Source organism: Aptenodytes patagonicus, chromosome 5, assembly GCF_965638725.1.
Source record: "Aptenodytes patagonicus chromosome 5, bAptPat1.pri.cur, whole genome shotgun sequence".
NCBI classification, from domain to species: domain Eukaryota; kingdom Metazoa; phylum Chordata; class Aves; order Sphenisciformes; family Spheniscidae; genus Aptenodytes; species Aptenodytes patagonicus.
Window position 1 is genome coordinate 62,991,857 of NC_134953.1, and position 21,833 is coordinate 63,013,689.

The 21,833-nt window shown below is 39.6% G+C and overlaps 1 protein-coding gene across 2 annotated transcripts in view; it reads left to right on the forward strand.

The window, feature by feature from the left end:
* Positions 1-21,833, forward strand: part of GLIS1 (GLIS family zinc finger 1) — a 211,923-nt gene that overhangs the window by 92,136 nt on the left and 97,954 nt on the right. For both annotated transcript variants that reach the window (XM_076340174.1, XM_076340175.1), the window contains exons 3-4: positions 3,820-4,018; positions 10,357-11,461. In XM_076340174.1, coding sequence (XP_076196289.1) covers positions 3,820-4,018; positions 10,357-11,461 — 1,304 coding nt within the window. The remainder of the gene's footprint in view (positions 1-3,819; positions 4,019-10,356; positions 11,462-21,833) is intronic.

Sequence of the window (21,833 nt, forward strand, 5' to 3'; positions counted from 1 at the left end):
TCACACAAATAGGTATCAGTGTGTGCTACAGTTGGTATTGCTGAACTTTGGTGGAAGCTTCAAGTTTCTGTGTTTTGATAACATGATAAAATTGATAAAATGCATATTTAGAAAGCCCTAATGAATTTCAGACTTGTATCATTTGGGGAATGAAAGAAAGAAAGTGTTTTTATTACAAGTCCAATATAAATCTTAAACATTTTAAAAGAATCCACAGTATTTTGGAATATATTCCAGGTAATGTTGCTGATGGAAGAAGTGAGGAACTGTGAATTGGGTATTTTAAGTATGACTGATTTACCAAATTCTCTCGGTGGTGTGGCCTTTAAACGTGTGTAGAACTTATTTCACCAGTGTTCAACAGTGTATTTAGATACCCTTTAAATGTGATTTGTGTACCCAAATTAACAACCTGAAGTGAGTTAAATTATGATGAGATGAAGCAAGAATAGGAATGGAATAAAGCCCGATGGAGCTGTGGACTCCAGAGGATATAATGATAATTTATGTCATGATTACAAGCAGAGCAGAGCTAATGTCACAAACACCCACTATAAGCTGAAAGGCATCCAAAGTGATCTTCTTAAATGCCTCAGTCCAAAACCATGGAATACAACTGACTGCCCTGCGCAGGCCAAAAGGTGCTACATTTCTGTACAGTCTCTGTATTAGTCTCTTCAGATTCAGAACAATCACAGAGCATCAGTGAATTCAGGTCTCTGAATATAAATCTGAAATAACTAGAACATGTATATTAATTACCATGAAGAAGGCTAATGGCCCATTTTGTATAGTTTAAATACAAATTGGTTTATCTTTAAAATCTCATGTATCATTCCTAAAAATCTTATCTGGACTTTTTGTTTATATAAAATAATGCTGGCCTACACTTCCTAAGACTTATCACATGCCCTGGTATTGTGATGGAGCCGGGTAGGAAAAACCCTGTATTGTTTTTCCAATTTTAGAGATTCTGACTTCTTAAAAAACTAAAAATCAAATAAATAAATGGTCAAGAAATGTAATGTATCAGCCAAACACTGAAAATTTTTCACTGGAAACAGGGAATTCTATTCTGGAAATGTCACAATAATGCCTCACAAGACTTGTAATTTGGGTGTCACATGTACCCACTCTTTTCTATGGTCTGGATGCTTGCCTGGACTACGTCTTCATCTGCCATGGTCTTCCCTATTACAGTGGTGCCGCGGAGCATGATGGGGAGGCTGTGGAGCCCAGCCAGTGGAGGAGAATGGACTTTTGTGCTGTGATCCTTTTCACAATTTCTCCAGTTACCAGAGACTTTTTCTGCCGTCCCCAGTCACCTGTTTCTTCTCATTTATACTCACCAAAAACCTGAATGTGATTCTCATCGCTTTCAAAGCGTTCATTGACTGTAATTGTAGAGGACCACAGCAGCTCAGGCTCTCCCACTTGCCTTTGTTTAGCTATAGGGATAGCAGCTGTCCATAAGAGGAAATGGGGGTTCATGTATGTTAAGGGTACCTTTGCTCTGAGGAGCTGTGGTGAAGCAGTAACTGACTAAAATGAGCACAATCTTTGATTGGAACTTCATAAATGATGTAACAAAACTGCAGTGATTGCAAAACTTCATGAGTACAATTTTACTTACCCTTATATCATGAAAACATCATTAACTAGATACTGTGATATCTGCATAGTTATGTAATATTATACCTATTTAATATAGGTGTGAAACTCAGTGCAGGCGGAGTGATGAATTGATTGAGAGCAGCCCTGCAGAGAATGACTTGGGGATACTGGTGGATGAAAAATTGGATATAGGCTGGCAATGTGTGCTTGCAGCCCAGAAAGCCAATAGTATTCTGGGCTGCATAAAAAGAAGCGTGGCCAGCAGGTCGAGGGAGGTGATTCTCCCCCTCTACTCCACACTCGTGAGACCCCACCTGGAGTACTGCGTCCAGCTCTGGGGCCCCCAGTACAAGAAGGACTTCGACCTGTTAGAGCGCATCCAGAGGAGGGCCACGAAAATAGTCAGAGGACTGGAACACCTCTCCTATGAAGAAAGGCTGAGAGTGTTGGGGTTTTTCAGCCTGGAGAAGAGAAGGCTCCAGGGAGACCTTATTGCGGCCTTTCAGTATGTAAAGGGGGCTTATAAGAAAGATGGAAAAAGACCAGTTCCAAACCATTCTATGATACCATTCTATGAGCAGGTATCAATATATACCTGCTCTGGATAACACCACAAATTACAGTGTTGAAATGGTAGAGGTTGTGCTGTCAACAGTAGGTCCAATGTGGGTTTCAGTAGAAGAAAGACCAGACCTGAGAACAGTGTAAAGTAGGTTATTTGTGATGAGGATGTTTGTAAGTCCTATGGCTACTCAGAGGGATTCATTTCGCTCAACTGCAGCTGTCTAAAAGTCAGGTACTCAAGTTGCTTGTTTAAGAGCCTTCTATAGTCAAGGTGGAGAGGAAACATGTCCTGAAGTTGCATGAGCTCATCTTAGACACCCATTTTGAGATGGCTGAATGACATAGACATTGTCTGGGTAAAACTCGTAGACAACAAAACTATGGTGAGATGAATCATGCCTTGTAACACCTTAGTAAATGACAAACCTTGATGCTTGTGAGAATCAGTGATTTGCATGAAACTGAGCACAGGCTTTATCTTTTCTGTCACTTTGACTGCAGAATTCCTTTTCTTCCTCAGTGCGCAACACACAGTGCCTCCGTAGAGAATGGACTAACTACAGTGGAGTCTAGCTCTGTAGTACACATCACCACGAGCATTGGGTACAAAGGTGAAGGAGTTACTTTCTGGACTCCGTATGAAATCTACAGAAATATGCTTGGCATTAGTATCTGACACCATTACATTTTGTCTCAATGAAAAAAACAGATTAGAGGGAGATCTGGTATTTTAAAAGCATGATGCATATACAGTAGTGAAAATGATGGTAAATGGCTATTGTGACTTCTTTAGCTAGCCTCTGAAGGCTATATTTCTTACAAATACTTTTATACATGCTTATCTGTGAGTATTTGATTAGCTCACTAGAGCTAAAAAGCCCAGCTAATATGCTTTAAAGTAAATGTAATTGCTAGCATTTGACGAATGCAATCTAAATTCTCAGTTCCTCCTTTGTCCTCTCTTTTTAGCTAGATTATCATTTGTGGTTATAGATATATTTCTGAAGAATATTGCTATAGCTCTAGTCTGTTTTTTCAAGTCTGGTAAAATGTAATATTCACCAGAGCAGAATATATTATTATTAGCATTAGCATTTATAATAATAGCTTACTTGGAAAATACAGTTAAATGTATACACTGAAACAAAATTAGTTTCATTTTTTCACACTGTTGACCTGACAGTAAAGTAGAAACATGCCCATCTAAAGTCATAATCATGGAGATAATTGTCTGCAAAGAAAAACTTGACTTACGTCACTGTTTTCAGAGAGCTCCTCTCCCTGAAAAGAAAGGGACTCTGAAACATCCCTCTCCAAAATCTAACACAGGCAAGACTCTACCATAAAAATACACAGAAGGAAGGCAAGCTATCAGACTGTTTTTTTGAGTTAGATTATGAAGTGTAAAATAGCCACAAAACTTAAAAAGAGAAATAAAACAACCGTAATTCACAGATCCAAATTACTTTGGAATAAATTTTTGCTTCCTTGTGAAACCTTTCATTTCCACTGCTATGTCATTTACAAGAATTTTACAAGGAGATCCAAAATAAGCATACAAAATATGCAAATGAGCATACAAAGTAATGAGCATAGAGGGTTCTTAGTCAAAGGCTTATGATTTTTTTCTTTTTTTGACAGTGAACGGTGGCTACAATCATTGTAATTTGACCTCTGAGAAGAAGAACATGATGGACATGGAGATGACAAGTAGCTCAGTACCTGTCTGCCGACAAGGTCTATTCATCCATACAGGAAACCCACTTATGCGAGACCACCCACTGTCCTGTGAGAGACTGCTTCATGTTGGTCAGCTGAACTTGACACATTCGGATATAAGGTATCACTGGAAGTTTTATTGGTTGAGGTACTTCGCTCTTCTGGAGTGCTTCATTGTTGGAACTATTTCCCAATAGCATCCGTGGGTGCTACATTTGGAAGAGTATTCTTGGCTTTTACTTCATTTGGGAAGTCCTTTGGATGCTCATTTAACCGCACTGCTCATTTACAGGTTTGCACTGCGGGGACATGCACACGTGCACAGACAACTGTCCAAGGCAGTGCCAGGAGGAGTCACTGTAAATGCAGCCGCAGCCCCCTGCTTTGAAGTTTAAATACAGCTTCTCTGGGGGGGGACTCTTCCAGCATGCTCAAAAGTCAATGAGAGTTTTGCCAGGGGCTTAAGTAGGGTCAGACTTGCCTCCTCTGTACCTCCACTCTCCACCCCAATGCCATGTTGTTTCCAAATTGCAGCCTGGAAGGCAGGGATGATACTTACTCCCAAACCAATGTCTCCCATATGGCAATTTGGCATGCCACCATCAAACCTACAGGAAGCCAATGCCACTTTTATTTCTACAGCATTTCCTTTAATGAAGTATTTTCAACGTTCCCATACAGCCACATCCTTGGTATTTGCTTTTAAGGCTGTAATGTGAAAATTTGGTCTCTGGTTTTGATATATACACTGTAGTTGGATATGCTATGAACAGAATCTCTATTTAAACATTTGCTATAAATTAATTATATGAAAACACAGAACTCCATTATTTTTTTGTTGTTGTTACAAATTTAACATTACCAGATTTTAAACAAATACCCTAAACAGACATCCATTGTGAATAGAAGCCTGCTACAAATTAAAATCTGTCCATCTATTTTAATTACACTGCTTTTTGGCAGGGGATATAATACGGAATAATCTTGACCTTTTTGAAGAGCTGTAGAAAAGAAAAACCTCAATAAAGTTGCAGCCTTTATCTTAGATACTTGGAATAATTGGCACTCTGTGCATGGAACTATCAAGCCCAAATTTCCATAGTCACAGCAAGAGGAAATAATGGCCTATAGCTTGGTCTTGGAAATCTGACTGTTTCTGATTTTATTGTACGTATTTATGTCTTGTTTCCCCTTTTCCATTTACTGGTAGGGTAAGAACATCTGTGTTTCCAGGAGGAGGAGGCACAGCAATACAGCAAGCTAGTGGAAAGAGCTGTTTGTTTGTTTGAAAAGGACAAACAATATCGATGCCACATAACAAAATATTCTGCTATCGCTACAAAGATTTGTAGATGCTGTTGCAGCTGGGTGTAAGTCTGCTCCCTCCTAGCTTCTTTATGGCTCAATGTGGGACTGGCAGTTATCAAACTTTTTTTATTCTGTCAGTGAGGACAATTATGAAACAAAGATAATTAGGGCAGGAGCAAACAAAAGGAGGAAGAGAGTACTCTGCTTAGATCTTTTTGAACCTTTTTGTAAAATCTATAATGAGGAAATGACAGATACCTGCATACCAGGGATCACGGTACCCATCTTCAGAAATATGAACCGCTTCCAGCCCCCATTTGGAAGAGGATTCCCAGAACAACATAAAGGATTGTCTGCTGCATAACATGAGAAAGTAGCAGGTGATAGGCCTGATTCTCTCCCCTTTGCTTTGTAGCATGGTCTAAAGCTTTGAGGCTCTGCTGCTTCTAAGCAACAGTTTGGAAATGCTTGGAGAATATCTTGAAGGACCCTTCCATTGCTTTATGGGTTTTTTGTGTGTCCCACTGGTCATGCTCTGCTTGTATGTTCACCTGGCTAATACTACTTTTGTCTGCATGGGATTTGTAAGGTAAAGCCAATGCCCAGCTCTGCTCTATGCACCTCAGAGACACAGTGTCTCATTTTATCACTGTGCTACACACGAGACACATGGTACAGAGCCAAAACCTTGGCATGTGAGAGAAGGTGGACAGCAGTTGGGACAATTTTTGTTCATGGTGTTTGTGATACTAAAGGTTCTAGACAAGCAAGTAACAGAAAACATGGTCTTTCCCTGAAGATCTGAAAACAGGAGAACATAACTGACGTGGGGGTGAATGCCCATCAGGTTTCGGTGAAGTCAATGGGAGCCAAGGCTGCTCTGTGTCTCTCCAGATTTCAGCCTTCATTAGATGAGAAGAATCAAAATAGATGAGAGAAACAGGGCTGGAATGGACAGATATCTGAGCACACAGAAGTCAGGGCAAACTCTATTTGGTTGTTCTGTCCAGCTCTAGTGACCAGCACAGAAATAAAGGGAGATACAAATTCAAACAACCTCTCTGGATTGAGCTTTGAACCATTCTGCATTTCTAGGATATGCAATGTCCAAGGAAAACCCAAACAAACCGGAGAGCACCTCCCCTAGCAATCCAAAATCTCCCTCAGGATTTGGGGTTATGATTGGCTTTGTCCTTTTTTCCCTCAATGCACTGAAACTTGTTATCCCCTTCAGCTTCTCCCTGAATCACTTTCTCTCGGAAACTATTCTAGGGATGACTGCCTTAATCCAAGAATCACAATCCCTCTTCTTCCTGGCCCCTTTTCCCCACTCAGTTAATAGCTTTTAAGTTGTGCAATGTAATTGCTGCTACATGCTATCTGTGAATGCAATGTGTGGGCGACTGGAAAAGTCCTAATACCTTCTTTACCACAATTGGAGTCAGCACACAGCTAATGTTGGCCTTTTGTCAAATAATCCATTATCAGACACAGCAAACCCGCCCACACTGCGCTCAGTGCTCGGCATATAAAACCCGGGGAAGACATCAGAGCAGTCAGATAGTTTTGCAAAGGGTCCCTGGATGTGCAGCAGAACAATCCCCTCCAGCTTCTTAAAACTGTCAATTATCACTGATTGCACATTTACAGTGGCAATTGAAGGCGTGTATGTTTTGTAAATAATCTGGAGATTTCAGATACAGTTGTCTCTTCCTTTGAGCGTGGTTGGGAGCTGCAGTACTTCTGGCATGGTGCTACTGGCCTCATGCTCTGGCTCCAATTACCACGTAAGGGAGTCTTTTTGGAAACACTGCCTTAGTATCTTCTGAGAGGCTGCTGTTACTCTTCGAAGGCCTTACACTCAGCTTTCATGTGCTTAAGCAGCAATTCTGTTGCCTCAGACTGTCCATCCCTGTGAAGAGAGGTTTGTGGGGTGTATTCTCCTGCTGACCCCACTCTCTTCCAGGGTTGCTCATCTGGAAGCCCCCCAGAGCTGCTCATGCTGATCCGTGTGTCCCCACAGTGCTCTTTACACTGTCTTGCTATCCTTTGTCCCTCTTGCTCTCCTCTTGGCTGTTTGTTTCATATGCATTTATATTTTGCTACTGACCAGAGCTTATGAAATCTTTACTGACAGCGCTGCCTGTGTGTACCAGGCCTGGAATCTGATCCCTGGCTGTAACAGCAAGATGCCATTACAGGAGCAAATAGTCAATGGGTATAAGAGGAGCCACCCAGCGAGTTGGATGCCAGACGCTTTGTCTCTCTCTCATATCGCTTTTGTTTCTGTGCCCCCAGGACTGGGAGGAACGAGCACAGCTTTCCCTAGAACAGTGATGGCAAAATTCTACCAGGAATACAGAAAGTTTGCATTAATGCAACCTTGACATTAAGTACCCCAACACTCAAACATTGGGAAATTGAAAGAATGCCAGATTCTCCCAGCAGAGTTAACTAACACAGGGTATATAATGTATTTAAATATACAGTGCTACAGAGGAAACTGTAGCTCCAGAAAAGACTTGCTTCTGATGTGCACAAGCAGCCTGTGCTTATCATTATGTAGGCAAAGCGTGGATAAGACACGGCTGTGGCAATGGGAAGCATGAATTCAGTGCCTTCATCTCATTTGCTTTTGAAATAAGGTATGCCAGCTTACCTTTTGGTTCAAAACTCCCTTCTTTTATGTGTCTCATATTCTGCATTGCAGCATCACAGCAATACAGTCCTGACTCTGAGTATGATCTTGTGCTGGAAATGCAGATCGATGTTGCTGGGAGTTTGGGGAACCTAATATTTCTCGGGACAGCAATGTTTGTATCCATCCTGCAGGTACTCTGTACTGACTCCAGCTTGAACTCCTCACATGGATTTCTGGCAAGATGGGAGCTTTATATAAAGCTTAATAATATGACACCAATTATCACAGGCTGAACGTAAGGCTTGGGTTAGCTTTATATGATGTAAGAAATGTGTTGTGTTTACTTTAGCCTGAGGCTTTGGGACCACTGAACTATGATACAAATGGAATTATTTAGAAGAGTTCTTGTACAGAAGAAGCTAAGTAATAGGAAATATTGTGCCTGGCATGGTATGCTGTAAAACCTTTCTCAGAATGAGTGTAAACCAGTACACTTTCTACTGAGCAATGAAGCTACAAGCAAGCAGGGCAGGGTTTCCCAAATACGTGCAATAAAAGGTTTTTACATATGCTTATGCCATATATTTTACAGACATATGGTTCTGTAAATGTTAAAAAATAAGGTATGAATACTCTTGGGGGTTTTGGGGGGTTTGGGGGATTTTTTTTGTTGGGTTTTTGTTTGTTTGTTTGTTTGTTTTTTTTAAATTTACCATCTGCAAAACCAGGTGCTTTAAGTTTACCCTGAGACCAACTGTGGAAACCTAAAGGGAGAAATTATAAGTAATGGATTATGGAAACCTCTAAAATTTTTAAATGTAGTCTTTTTAAACTTCTGGTGGCAAATGCAAGATCTGATTGTTCTGTAGCAATGAATGGTGGGGAATTTCACTTCTCTCATGACCTTAAAGGTTTTTTTATATCAAGCCCTACTGGCTGCAAACTGTTGGAGCTTAGAAACCTGTCACTAGTGAATGCAGTGTTGACAGTTGTGTGTCTTAGACAGGTGTCATTTTTTGACAACCTTAATTTCATGGGAAGGAAGTCTTTTTGAAGCTTTTTGTTGTTTTGTTTTTTCTAATTGGTAGTTCTGTGAGAGCTGTTACCAAGGAAATGTTAGAAGTCGTCCCAGCTTCCTGTCTTAATGTTAGTGGCAGATTAACGGAAATAATAGCGATAAAATCATCTGTCATAAAATAAATGCAGTTTATTCAGCAGCTTCGCAGTTTAATGTATGTATATGTCCCAAATACCTTATGCATATGTGTTTCATGCTTTAAAATGTGTCAGATTTATCTTAGCTGCAGTGTCACACACAAGTTGCCAAATGGCCAGGTTTTCTTCAACTTTTGTGGTGCTAGCATCAAAAAAGCATAAAATTCATTTAAGTGGAACATGTCAGCATAAGAGCCATGGAGCACCTCTCTGGAGGTTTATTAGTTCAGGTACAGCTTTCCTGCACACAGATGTACTGTTTCCTCTTCTCAGTCTGGCACGTCACTGCATGATGAAGCCATAGGTTAAACCCTACCATGCTTTAGGGATATGTAAGGAACACCCACTGGTCCTAAGAAAAGACACAGTTGGGTCATCCACAGTAAACGCTTATAGCTGAGATAAAGTGTTTTATTTTAAGGCGTAAACCAATTGCTAACCGCTTGGAAGAAAATGTTAGCAGGAAATGTTTCCTAAATGCAGTGTTTTTCTGAAATGTCTATGTGGGGTTCCTCAAGGTTCTACTTCCTGAGTGGTTGGATTCAGCACACATCAAAAAAGATTAAAAATCACTTCTGCAGAACAATCTTCTTTTGATTTGCACACCCATGTAGTCTTTAATAGGAAAAAATGGAAATGGGAATGCATAGACTGCCAGTTTAAATCTACCGGTTGTGAACTTTTCTTAGTTATCTTTTGTAGACCTCTTAGAAGTAAATACTCAGCTTGATCTCTCACCGACTCTGGACCACTGGTTGAAAGCAAGCCGTTCTTTCTTTGTATTCCTTTTTTCTCCACTGATCTTGCTCCTTTTTTAATTTAGTGAAGGAAAGCGTCTCTCTGACATGTAAGCAAAGCTCAGCTAGCCTTTTTTGATTCGTGTGAACAAGAATGCCAAGGCATTTTCCCAGTGTGCTCTGAGGAAAATGCCGATATTTGAATAATTCAAAAATGCCCAAAGCTCTGAAACTTCATTCTCAGCTATTGTTTTGCCCAATCTATTATGCATTGAAAACCTAGATTGTGATTGATGAACTGGCCGTAGCAGTGGAGGGGAGATTGTCTGTTCCGTGTGTAAGCCAGTGTGTAAAATTAATCCTGTGTAAAACGATGCTGCCTTTACAAGGGTTGTAGAGGAAGCATTGCAGATTTTTTTGGTGTAATTGCTGCATTAGACAGGCAACATTCAGCAGAGAGCAAGTGCTTCCATTTTCCAGGGCTTAACAAGTGTTGTCTTGTACAAAAATCATGAATCCTGTGGTAGTTAGTGATGCTTAATGAAAACTGTATTACAGGTCACCCAGGTTTCAAGACTCGGTAGATTCTGCTGCTCCATGCCTGAATGGAAGTAACCCAGCTCAGCACATTAAACAAGAATGCCCAAGTGATTATAATGCCCGGGTGTCTGAAGCTTCCACACATAGGAGGATTACGGAGGGGATGGAGCTGAGAGCCTCCGGTAGTCTGCATCCTGAAATAGACGTAATGAATAATAGCTTTACAAATTCACTTTCATCCTACTTGTTTAATAATGAACATAGCTCCTCCCTGGGTCCTTTGTCACTTGGCACCCCTCAGCACTCGGCCAGGCTGCAAACAAGCAACCTGAAGAAGAGATGCATCTCTGTTGTGCCGTCTTCAGCTGAAGGAATTGATATTACAGCTATCATCCGCACATCACAGACGTCACTGGTCACCTGTGTGAATGGACTGCGAACTAATTCAGCTGGCATTTCCTCTCATCCTGTGGAGATCAGTCATCACAGTGCTCAAAAATGCTCTCGGCCCCAGTCTTGCTCTCAGCCTGGAAACCCTTGCAGTATTCCCTCCCCTCCAGCATGTCTTGTACCTATTTCCGCTGAATGTGACAGAGGTGACTGTGAGCAGATACAAATGCAGCAAGTTGAGGAGAATGGAAGCCTCAGCCTTATGATGAATGGTACTAGCATTCCTCATCAAAACACCTCACACAGCACCCAGAAGGTGAGTTTCTTAAAACAAGAACCAGCTGACGATTATTCCTCCACTGCTGATCTTTTTCGACATCATCAGGGGCTGCCTCCCCCTTACCATCTACACCAGCAACCAAGCCAAACTCAAGGGACACTGCCTCACTTACATGCCTCTATGTCTCCGAAGTCCCTTCAGCCCAGCGACGGGGATGAACAGGACCTCAGCAATGGCAAACAGGTCTGTCGGTGGATTGACTGCAGTGCCACTTACGACCAACAAGACGAACTGGTCAGACACATCGAAAAGACTCACATTGACCAGCGGAAAGGAGAGGACTTCACTTGCTTTTGGGCAGGCTGTGTCCGCCGATATAAACCCTTCAATGCTCGTTACAAACTGCTGATTCATATGAGGGTTCATTCTGGAGAAAAACCAAACAAGTGCATGGTAAGTCTGGAATATATTTGTTTGAATAGAAACATACTACTCTGCTCTCTTTCTTGCTCTCTGTTCAATCTTATTCCAATATAATTGTGCTTTCCTGTAACTTAGTCTGCAGCAGGCTAAAGGGGAATTGGAGAAAACCTTAATCTAGAAGGAAATGTTTGAGTAAGAAATACTGTAGTTCTTGGAAAAGGGATTCAGTTTCCTTATATGAGAGCTTAACTTTTAATACAGTGCTTTATTTTTTTTTTTAATATTCATTAAAGCATTAATAAAGTGATGATCAAAGCACGCAGCAGTCATTTAACGTAAAACAAGTCACTGAGCCTCGGGTGACATTTTTAATCAAGAAACATAAAACACATCTAATGAAATTCTTCTCATTCCTTCAGCTGAACAATAACCCATAGAGTTGAGAGTGCAAAAGTTTCAAATGGTAGTTTAGAAAAGAAAAAAATCTTGTTAATGATTCTAAACAGTTAAAAGAATAAAAGGAATATCTTTCTTTGCATTTTCAAAGGTTGTTAGGGGCTTTTTAAATTTGCAAAACAGAGCTTTAAAAATAAGTAAAAACCATTGTTCTCTTCTGATCAAGAAGATGTAAACAACATCAGTGTTCCAAAAAGACGATCTTGGGAATAACACCATCTCTGCATCTGCCCACCATGATGACAATATGGCCAAACTAAAATAAAAGTTAATGACTTCCATTAAGCTTTCCACATGTTTGAAACAACAATGATACAAGACCCTGACTGAAACAGATGAAGCAAAACAAGTTTGACATGAGCTTCCAAATTGGGCCATGAATTTTGGAAAGTCTTATTTGTAACACCCACATGCACACGCGTGTGCACATACACACAGGCACACACACAAATAAGTACAAACAAAAGGAATGGTTATGGCAGCAGGTTGTGGTTCTTGATAGGCAGAATTTTCGACTGTATGTCTATTTTATTGTTTTGATCAGAGAATGATATAATGGAAAATGCTTGTAAGGAAGTTAGATCAAGACAAACTTTTCCATGGCAAGCTGTAGCTTTCTATGGAGGAATAGGAAAGAATGTTTATATAAAAAGCTTACTTTTTTCATTTGTTCAAGAAAAAACTTGCTGGCCTGCAATGGTTGTGGAAGGGAGAAGGAAGAAAACAACAGTATTCAAAATGTTTTACAGAGAAAAATTTTCTGTGTAAGTGGTCATCCTGATTATCTTTTTACTTCCATTGGATAAACGAAAAACATTATCTTAATGTCTGCACTGTTCAGTGGGTATTCCCTAAAATAATACTGGAAGCAATGCAGATATTTAGAGAACACAATCAAGTTGTCCAAGATAAAATGGAAACGCTCTAAGACTTACCTGGTTTTTTCCTTTGAGAGAAATAACTGACTTGCTCGTTTCCCGAAGTAGCTCGATCACAATTTGTAAAAGTACAAAGGATTTTAACTTCCTATGAATATCTTTTTTTTTTGTCATAAATCATCAAAGGATACTGCAAGTTAGTTGCCTCTTTCCAAACAAAAGTGTAAGCAAGCTGTGAAAGCATACTTACAGATGTTATTTTAGCCTACTTTTTGTTTTTAGTGTTTTTATCATCTGGAAAGAGATCAGTCTTCTCTCCACTTTTATCTCACACTTTTTAAAAGAAATACTTAAAATGTGAAACCCTGATTAGCTTTACTATGATGCTGAAAGGTTCAGTAGACTCCATGGGTGAGGGAACTTTTGTCTTTTTCTGCAAAATGTATATTTGACAGGTATTGTATAGCAGATTTCTAATGTTACATTCCCATTCCTACAGGAAACTGGATAAACCAGAGATGTTAAATCATGTAATATCTTAGCAAATGCTAAAAATTTCCTCCTTTCAATTATGTTCCTCTGCACTAAAGAACCAGCTTTTGATAACATCTCAAGGTTTAACATTGTGAATAGGTTGGAAAAACCTTTGCATCTGATGTTGCAGACAGCCTTCATGGCACATGTATATAGCCTTGGCATGTAAGTACATAAAGATCTGTTTTATTTGAGCAGATATTGTAGTTGTTCCCATACATGGAATGGCCCAATCAGAATTAGGAGCTTTACATTGCACAACTTGCAGTTAACTCTTCGGTTCCCAGAATAAGACCCTTCCACTGTCAGCAGAGGTATCCATGTATTAAATGTTACAACCTGGAATCCCATGTGGAGTAAAGCTGGATCCAAGTGAGCACATGAAAAACATGTCGTCTTTGCAAATTCAGTTTTCTACCCTGGAAAGACCTTGATCTATCAGGGACAAGATCCAAAGCTGCAACATGGCTCCTTAAATTTATTAATATCAAGTGGGGATTATTTGCCCAGCGAATTCCATTCCACTTTAAACAAGGGTTGCTGTGCAGTGTTTCATTGTGCGGTGATGTCATGTCATTTTAAATGATGGCTTTTCTTTTGATGTGGTAATAATTGTGCTGTTATTCCTGCAAATTAAGAGGGCAATTCATACTCTGTCTGTAGAGGTCTGAGATTTTTGTTTCGTTTTTGCTGTAGCCCTGTTAAAGTAACTTTACATCTCTTGGTATTTGTAGTGGAGATTTTCTTTCGCTGTTCACAATTACCCATTGTACTTTCTTTTTAAGCCCTTGATTTTGTTCCTCTCTGTAAGATTACTGGCTGACTAGGTATTGAACTACTCAGGAGAAGCTAACAGCAAGCAGCACCCCACCCTCATGCATAAAAGTACTTTTCCATGTAAAATTATTAATTTCTTATGACAGGCTTTGCTACTATGTACTGTAATAGACAAAGGAATTTTGGAATTCAAGCTACTTGAGAACAGGAAATACATGAGACATTTTGATTGAAAAGTAAATGGTTCACTAAAACTGCAGTTAATCCTTTCATTATCTTTCCAACAGCAGTTTCCACAATACTTTCATGAGGTAAGCTTCCTTCAGTCCAACTGTAACACTCATCATTACAGCTGGTTTAAATTTAGCTAGCCTGCTTCTTTCTTTACTACAGACAGTCGGCAGGCAAAACAGTTTCTGGTGTAGAGAACTACTGATGTTTCGGGTCCATATTCTGCTCACTGTGTTTCATTGCCAAAATCGGTACTATGAGTATTCTGTTTTCATATTCTGTTAAATATTCTAATTAAGCGGTGCCTTCTCGTCATTGTGTCCCTCAGTTTGGTTTTTCCTTGGGCTCTGCAAGTAGTCTAAAGGAAACTACCTAATCTCTTTGCAATATCCTGTTATGTTTCATACTTAACTCATGTTATTTTAGTTTTATTAAATTTGGGGTTCATCTGCATTATAATCAAAAATATATCCAACAAAAATAATGATGCAATGCCTTTAAGACTTTAACTTCTGAAGATTAATTTCATGCTTTTTTAGATTTGATGTCCCAGACAATTGGAATTTTGATTGTCTGAGACAGCAAAAATTAGCAAGCTTAAATGTTTCTTATTTAAAAAAAAAAAAAAAAAAAAGTTTCTCATAGCTGCATCTTTTGCTGTCTTTCAGTTCTTCCAGTACTTTGGTAGGTAGAACCCTGCTGATCTCCAGATATTGCATCCTCAGTTTAAGCCCCTGCTTGCAAATGTAAATATAGAGCTGCTCATTTAGTTGTCTAGAATTGTTTGATTTGGACAAATCCATACTTGGCTTATTAGTTTACCCTCTTGCACTCTTGTGACTTCATAAAGAGCAGAAAATTAAGTTCCCATCGCTGCATGCATATTTGCTCAGGGAATCTATGTTGCAGGCCTCCACAGACATGATCAAGGTTAAATATATTTATCTTTATGTAATTTCTACATATGCAATTAGTGTTTATAGAAATTGGGTATCATAACGTATGTGATATCCATGAAAGGAACTGGACAGTGATAATAGCCATCGTTAATGTCTCTAGTTCATGTATTTCGAAGAAACAAATGCCTCCTGAGTATGTTCTAGACCTGTCACATCATGTTCTTGCCTAGATAGTTAGGACTTTGAAGCACAATCTTTTCTTCTTGTATGTATGCAACATATTCAGTTTGGGAATAGTCTTGATGCAATGATTTGGGTGCTGTATTGTACACAGTAAAATTCAGCTCTTGTGCTTGTCAGTTCTTTTGAATTCCTAAGGGTGAGACACTATAGGTACTGCATTAAACATGGGGAAATTGAGTCACAGAGAAGATAAGAAACTTGCCTAAAGGCATCTTTAGGCAATTCCAGCATTCCAGCACAGATCTTGTGTTCAAATCGCTACATCACACAAACTAACCATTCGCAATTTACCTATGAAACAGATTTTTGTACAGATTACATAAAAGATAGTGGTCCTGCTGAACTTCCTGTTATTTTTACTGTACATCTCTGACGCAGGTGGTTTGACTTGTCATCATGAAGGCTCGGCTACATTTGTAACACTTCATGGGCAGCAACTTGGTTATTATGGTTACAGGCGAAAGGGGCCTGTTGAGCAGATCAGTATTATTGCTTCTGCTGCTAAGGAAACCAATGCGGAATTTCTGTTCACAGTAGATAGCAAGTATTATGCTGTTTGCGGTCAGTGGGGAGCATGTGTCTAGCAATGCATGGTGAGTAATAAGATCTCTACAGGCTACGTCTACAGATGAGTCTAAGAGACAATCCTGCATCTCCAGGGAAAATAGGTCTGTGTGCACCAGCTTATATGCTTTTGAGTTACTTCACCTAAACAATGTTTCCATGCCTGACTCGAGGGAATGTTGTGGAAGTCTGGAAAGTATTTTCAGCTTTTGGAGTGGAGGGTGTCATGCACTGATGCCAAAGGAGTGCTTTAAAAAAACAACAATAATATTAGCCTCACTTTCTTTCCTTTGAAGTCAATAGTAGGAAACATCCATTCTATGAAAGCTGCCTCACCAGAGATCTCTCTTTTTATTAGGTTCCTGATGGCATTTCCCGATACTGTCAAGGAACTGCAGCATTAAAAACACTCCGATGAGAGGAGTAGACAGCAATTCGGTGGTTTTGTGAAAATACAATGTTTGTTTGTTTACAAAAACCACTACAGATTACATGACAGTACAAATGGGTTTAAGCATGCACCAGCACTGGAGGGCAGGCTGGCAAATGGCTTGCTGTGTCAACTCATGCCCAATGGCAGTTGGTGAATTTGAACTCTTGTCTGTCCACAGGAGAGCTCCACACTAGCAGATCTTGCAGAGCAAAAGCTGTAGAAATTATTGGGCCCAGATTCCGCTGTAGGTAGGGTTGTCCCATGTTTCAGTGCAGCAGGACAGAAATGCAAATCTGCAGTTCTTAGTGCAGACAGAAAGTACAGCACAATGGTATGACACAATGGTATGGTGCCTTTAGGGGCTTGACACCTGCCCTCTTGAGCTGAGCTGCAGAGGGAGTAGCTGCCACTGTTTTGCCTGAGGGACTATCAGTTTCCTGGTGTGGCCCTGGGATTGCTGACCTTCAGGACATTCTGTGAGGTGCATCTGCTTTATCAGGTTGATAGAAAAAGGTGTAGGATGCTGGACCAGATGGACTTCTGCTCTGACCGAGCAGGGCTGGCTGCCTTTTTTGTTCTTTTCCAGCAGTTTGATATGGGTTAGGTCTGGCTGGCATGCTCTTAGTTTTTTTTTGTTTGCATAAATATAAATAAATACAAATGAAGTAAATTCCAACTGTTGCTGCCAGCACCCAGAATGGTTTTCAAGCTCAGTTGCGTGCCTTAAAAATGTTATACAGGACATTGAAGAAACATGATAAATGGAATATGGTAGGTAGAGGTACAGTACGGAACTTCCATGGAGGGGGCTTTCAAGTACATACTTTTTTGTCCTACAAGAGCATTCAATTCCACAAGGTTTTATTTCATTTGACTTGATAAATTATTAAGTAATTTGGGACCTGGTTAAAACATAATTATCCTGAAGTTTTCCTGGCATATTTATACAGAGCGGGTCACTGTGTGTAGTTATTGCTGTTCATTCAGTCTTCTAAGTAGGAAACAAAGTGGGATAGTAATATCACCACAACATAGTGGGTACTCACCCTATGAAACTCCCTGCCATAGGATATAACGTAATTAATTACCACTATTATGGTTCTCACAGTGTTGGATAATTTCCAGTAATAATACTTAATATCTACTGAAGGTAAGGTGATAGGATGAAGCAGATAGTGGTTTAGAGAACAGATAGGCTTGTGGCACAAGGATGGATATTCATTTCCATGTTCCACATTAGAAATTTTACTAGGTACTCCATGCCAGTTTTTTCAAACCAGTAGTAGTATCATTGTAAAACAGAGATTTGGAAAGAAAACCATTAGTGAATCTGGGTCACATTCAATTTGGAAAACAAAGTGATGGGGGGACAGGGAACAGGACTGGAGGATTTTGTTATATTGACATTTTCTAAACAGTGTACTATTTTGGAAATAATGAAATGTTTCTGTATTTTAACCCATCTTTTTTGACTTTCCCTTTCAGAATGAAAAAGTGTTAAACAAAGATGCTCTTCTTGGTTTTTTAAAAGCTCTCCCCATTTGATTTATTCAGTGGTTTTATTTTGTTAGTGCAGTCCCCCAAACAATTATATTTCAGCTCATCCTGGACTGATTTCTCTTCATTCTTCAGTGTTTTGATTTGGCTACTGAAATACATATTTTTTACCACAATTCCAGTTGTGATATGATTTGAGTAGAAGGAAAATGATCCACGTTCCTGCAAAGCAGAAGATATTTGTCAGATTCCTAAACACTCTAAGCTTTTGAAGAATACCTACTAGTGGTCTGATTGACAGAGAACATCTTAAAGGAAGGAAACATTTTTGTATTAGAAATGGTTCTCCACAGTGACTACGCTGCTTGGCACCGTTGTGGCACACGGAAGAGGTAGTTGTATCAGAATTCCTCTACCCCAAGCAAAGTCATTCATGTTCTTTTTCAAATAATATAGGCTAAAGTATGCCCAGCTTAGAAAAGTGAAATTTATTAGTTGTGACCTACGATGTCTGGCTGCCAGACAAACTTCTAGGCACATCTCCCAGGTCTTTTTGGAAAATTTCTGCTAGGCTCCTTTCCCTTCCCTTTGCCCAGTTTGCACACAAAAATGACATCTCGATACCATGTTTTTATCTTTATCCTCTTGTCCCACAAAACTCAGTAAGTAGTGATTCTTTCTCATTTTAAGACACTCAGAATTATTTCCAGCTCTGCTGTGGCCTGGCTCTGGATGATACTCCACATGTAGATTTATTCAAACTCCAGTCTCAGCACAGACCTATAAACGTCTCATGGGGCATCACCTTTTGAAGATATCTTGCAAGCAGCCTCTTAACTCCCAATTCATTCCAGGTGCACCACAAGATCACTTTCTTTGCCATGCAGATCAATGAATTCTATCAAATAATCACATCTGAAGATGCAAAAAGGGAAAGGCTTTCCAGCCTCTAAGCACTGGGTTTGCAATAGCTCTTAAGGATTTCTGTAGCTCACCATTTCCCATGTAGCAAAAGTGTGACAACGTTTCTTTCTCACTATGCATCCTGTCTGGGAGTGAATCATCCATCAGTTTCACTGTATGAATCTGCACAGTAGTAAAGATCAAGTGATACACCCTCAACTAGTCAGATGCATTCTCCATTCTAGTCATAAGTTTTACAGAGCAGTAAATATAATTGTGAACTACCTGCTTCCTGTAAGAATGTCTTAATACACCTCAAGAGTACCTCAAAGATGTGTCCAGCAGTCGGGTCCTAAAACTATTAATTCTGCAGGGTCCAGCATCATTTTGGCAGGGTGAGTTGTCTCCAGAAGATCTGGGAAACAAGGTTGCATTCAGTGGTTTGAAGGCAGCCTGCAGTTATCTAATATCTAGGAGCAGTGGGAGAAGATTTTTCTCCCCTGAAATTTCATTTAAAAAAAAAAATTTGCATCTGAATATTATTAATCATGTCATTTAGAAAGTGGAGAGCTTGAAAGTTCTAAAATTTTAAACAAAGTCTTTGTGATTGTGTTCTTGAGGTTAAGTGCTTGGCTTTATTTTATTTCTATGTATGTGTTCTGTGGGGATTATTAAAAATGGCATGGAATTGTTCTGAACTCTCAGTGATTTAGCCTTTCTTAACAGTGATTAACCTCAAGAAGGAAAAATAGTTTGAATCACCTGGCAGAAGGCTTGGTCAAATTAAAAAGCAGTAAAATTAAATATTTTTTAAAAACTATGCCAATGATATACCCATTAATGTTTCTTATTAGGCCAATACATTTTAATACTCTGTATTAGTGAAACATATGTCATTTAATAAAAATGTTAATCTGCATTTGCAGGCAGCACAGAGGCTGTATAGTATAGTCTCAGGGGAGAAAGAGGAATTTAGTGCACATTAAAAACTTTATACAGTCATTTATGCAGTTCGATCTCAGTTCTAAATGTGATGCATTTGTTTGTTACTTTGGGGCAAACCAGCAACAGCTAGCCTTTAACAATCAGATGAGAAATAAAAAGCCATCGTTCCACAGTGCAGGGTGTTTATATTGGCTTGGGCTTCACAATGGGCCAGATTCTGAAACCTTCACTCACTTGTTTAGCAAGTAGTCCAGTGGGCCTAGTAAAAAAATAATGTGCTATTTAAACTAAATATATCAAAACTTGACCTTCTGGCATCCGACAATTCACACTGAGCAAGATTTTCAAAAGCAGGCCCTGGTTTTGGATAGCTTTATTTTGGAGGTGCCCTGCTCTAATAGGGGACCTCTGAAGTTGGAGTCCACTTTCTCTCAAACCAGATAGTGTGTAATTGAGTTACTGAAATTTCATGAGCACTTCTGGAAATTTCGACCTTAGATCTCCATTTCCTCACAAGTACAATGAAATAAATCTCTCTGGAGTACAGTGAGGGTGAATAATCACAGTGAGGTAGTGAGGCCAATAACATAACGCATCCATAATGCTCTCTTGCATCTCTAATGGTTCCTTCTGCTGAGAATCTCAAAGCTCTTTCAGGCTTCTGCCTGCCTACAGCATTTCCTGTGTGGTGAAAACTCTTGTGCCCAAGTTCCAGATACAGTTGAATTAAGGCAAATTACTCTGCTACTTTCTGTCCCTGTTTACGCTGGTGTAATTGTAAAGAAACCCTGAATTTACACCAGGATACGTGAGCCCAGAATGGCTCAGCCACAAAGTACCAAAAGTCACACATTAAGTGCCTGGCAGAAGAGGCAAGAAAAAGACCACCTTCTTCCCAAAGTGTTTTCTCTTCCACCTATTTCTTAAAGTCGGTGCGAGACTATGCACCTTTGCTGACCATAAAGTTCCTTCTACTTCAGAGCATTATTCACATGAGTAAGGGTATGCAAGACAACGATTTTATTTGGCTCTACAATGGCTTTCAAAGAAAATGTTGCCATTATAGAGTATTCAGCGCCCTGTATTCTGTCTCAAGGACACCTGTATTTTCTGTGTTTGGGTAAGTCAAAAGGGGCTTCATTTCAAATAGCTGTGCATTTACATCACAGACATTTGTCATTGCCTGACTTTTCTATTTACATCCCTGGGCTGATTGTGGACTCAAGGAACAACATGAGTTTTATTTCAAAGTCTGCTTTTGTTGTCTATAGCAGTGTCTTCCATCGATCTTCTTTTATTGTTGTGTACAGATAACATGTGTGAAGAGGTTCTACACTCAGGTACAGTGTAGCTGCAGTGTTAAATAATTGATCTTGATCTTTCTTTTGAAACTGCATCCAAGGCTTTTAAAAGTGGGAAATGGAAAAAGCATGTTCTCATAATCCAGCTCAGTAAAGTTTGCACAACTGCTCTTTGTTTCATCATCCCTACAATAAATCTTTCATTTTTGCCAATTGAGAATGCCTACTAAATCTGCAAATGATTACTTCCCTGAATTGTGTCGGGATTCTTGCAATACATTTTTCTTACATGGGTAATGATAAAATAAGAGTCCATCAAAAATATTTTATTGCCTGGCAGAGAGCCTTTTATGAAATGGTTTTGATTCAAGGAGATTCTTCCAAGTGTTTTAGAACTGTTGCTTACAACTTTCCTTTAACCCTTGCATGGAGGGCTGCCAGGCCCTGGGAATGTCAGAAATAACGTTAGTCAATCAGCGGCTGGTAGAATGCAGGACCTGGGTATCAATTTAACCTGCAGCCCTTGGACTCAGACTGAGAGCATGCTGCTTCAACATGTACTTGTAAAGGGTATTGTGTTACTATTAGATTAGAAAGCTGATGAATGTCAGACTGGTGGGAACCTTGTAAAACTAATCTGCTGTGTCCATGTTGATATGATTTCACTCTGTTTCAGTGAGAGAGTGAGGAAGATGGAGTATTACAAAAAGGAAAACACAAGGCAAAACTGGTAGGGCCATC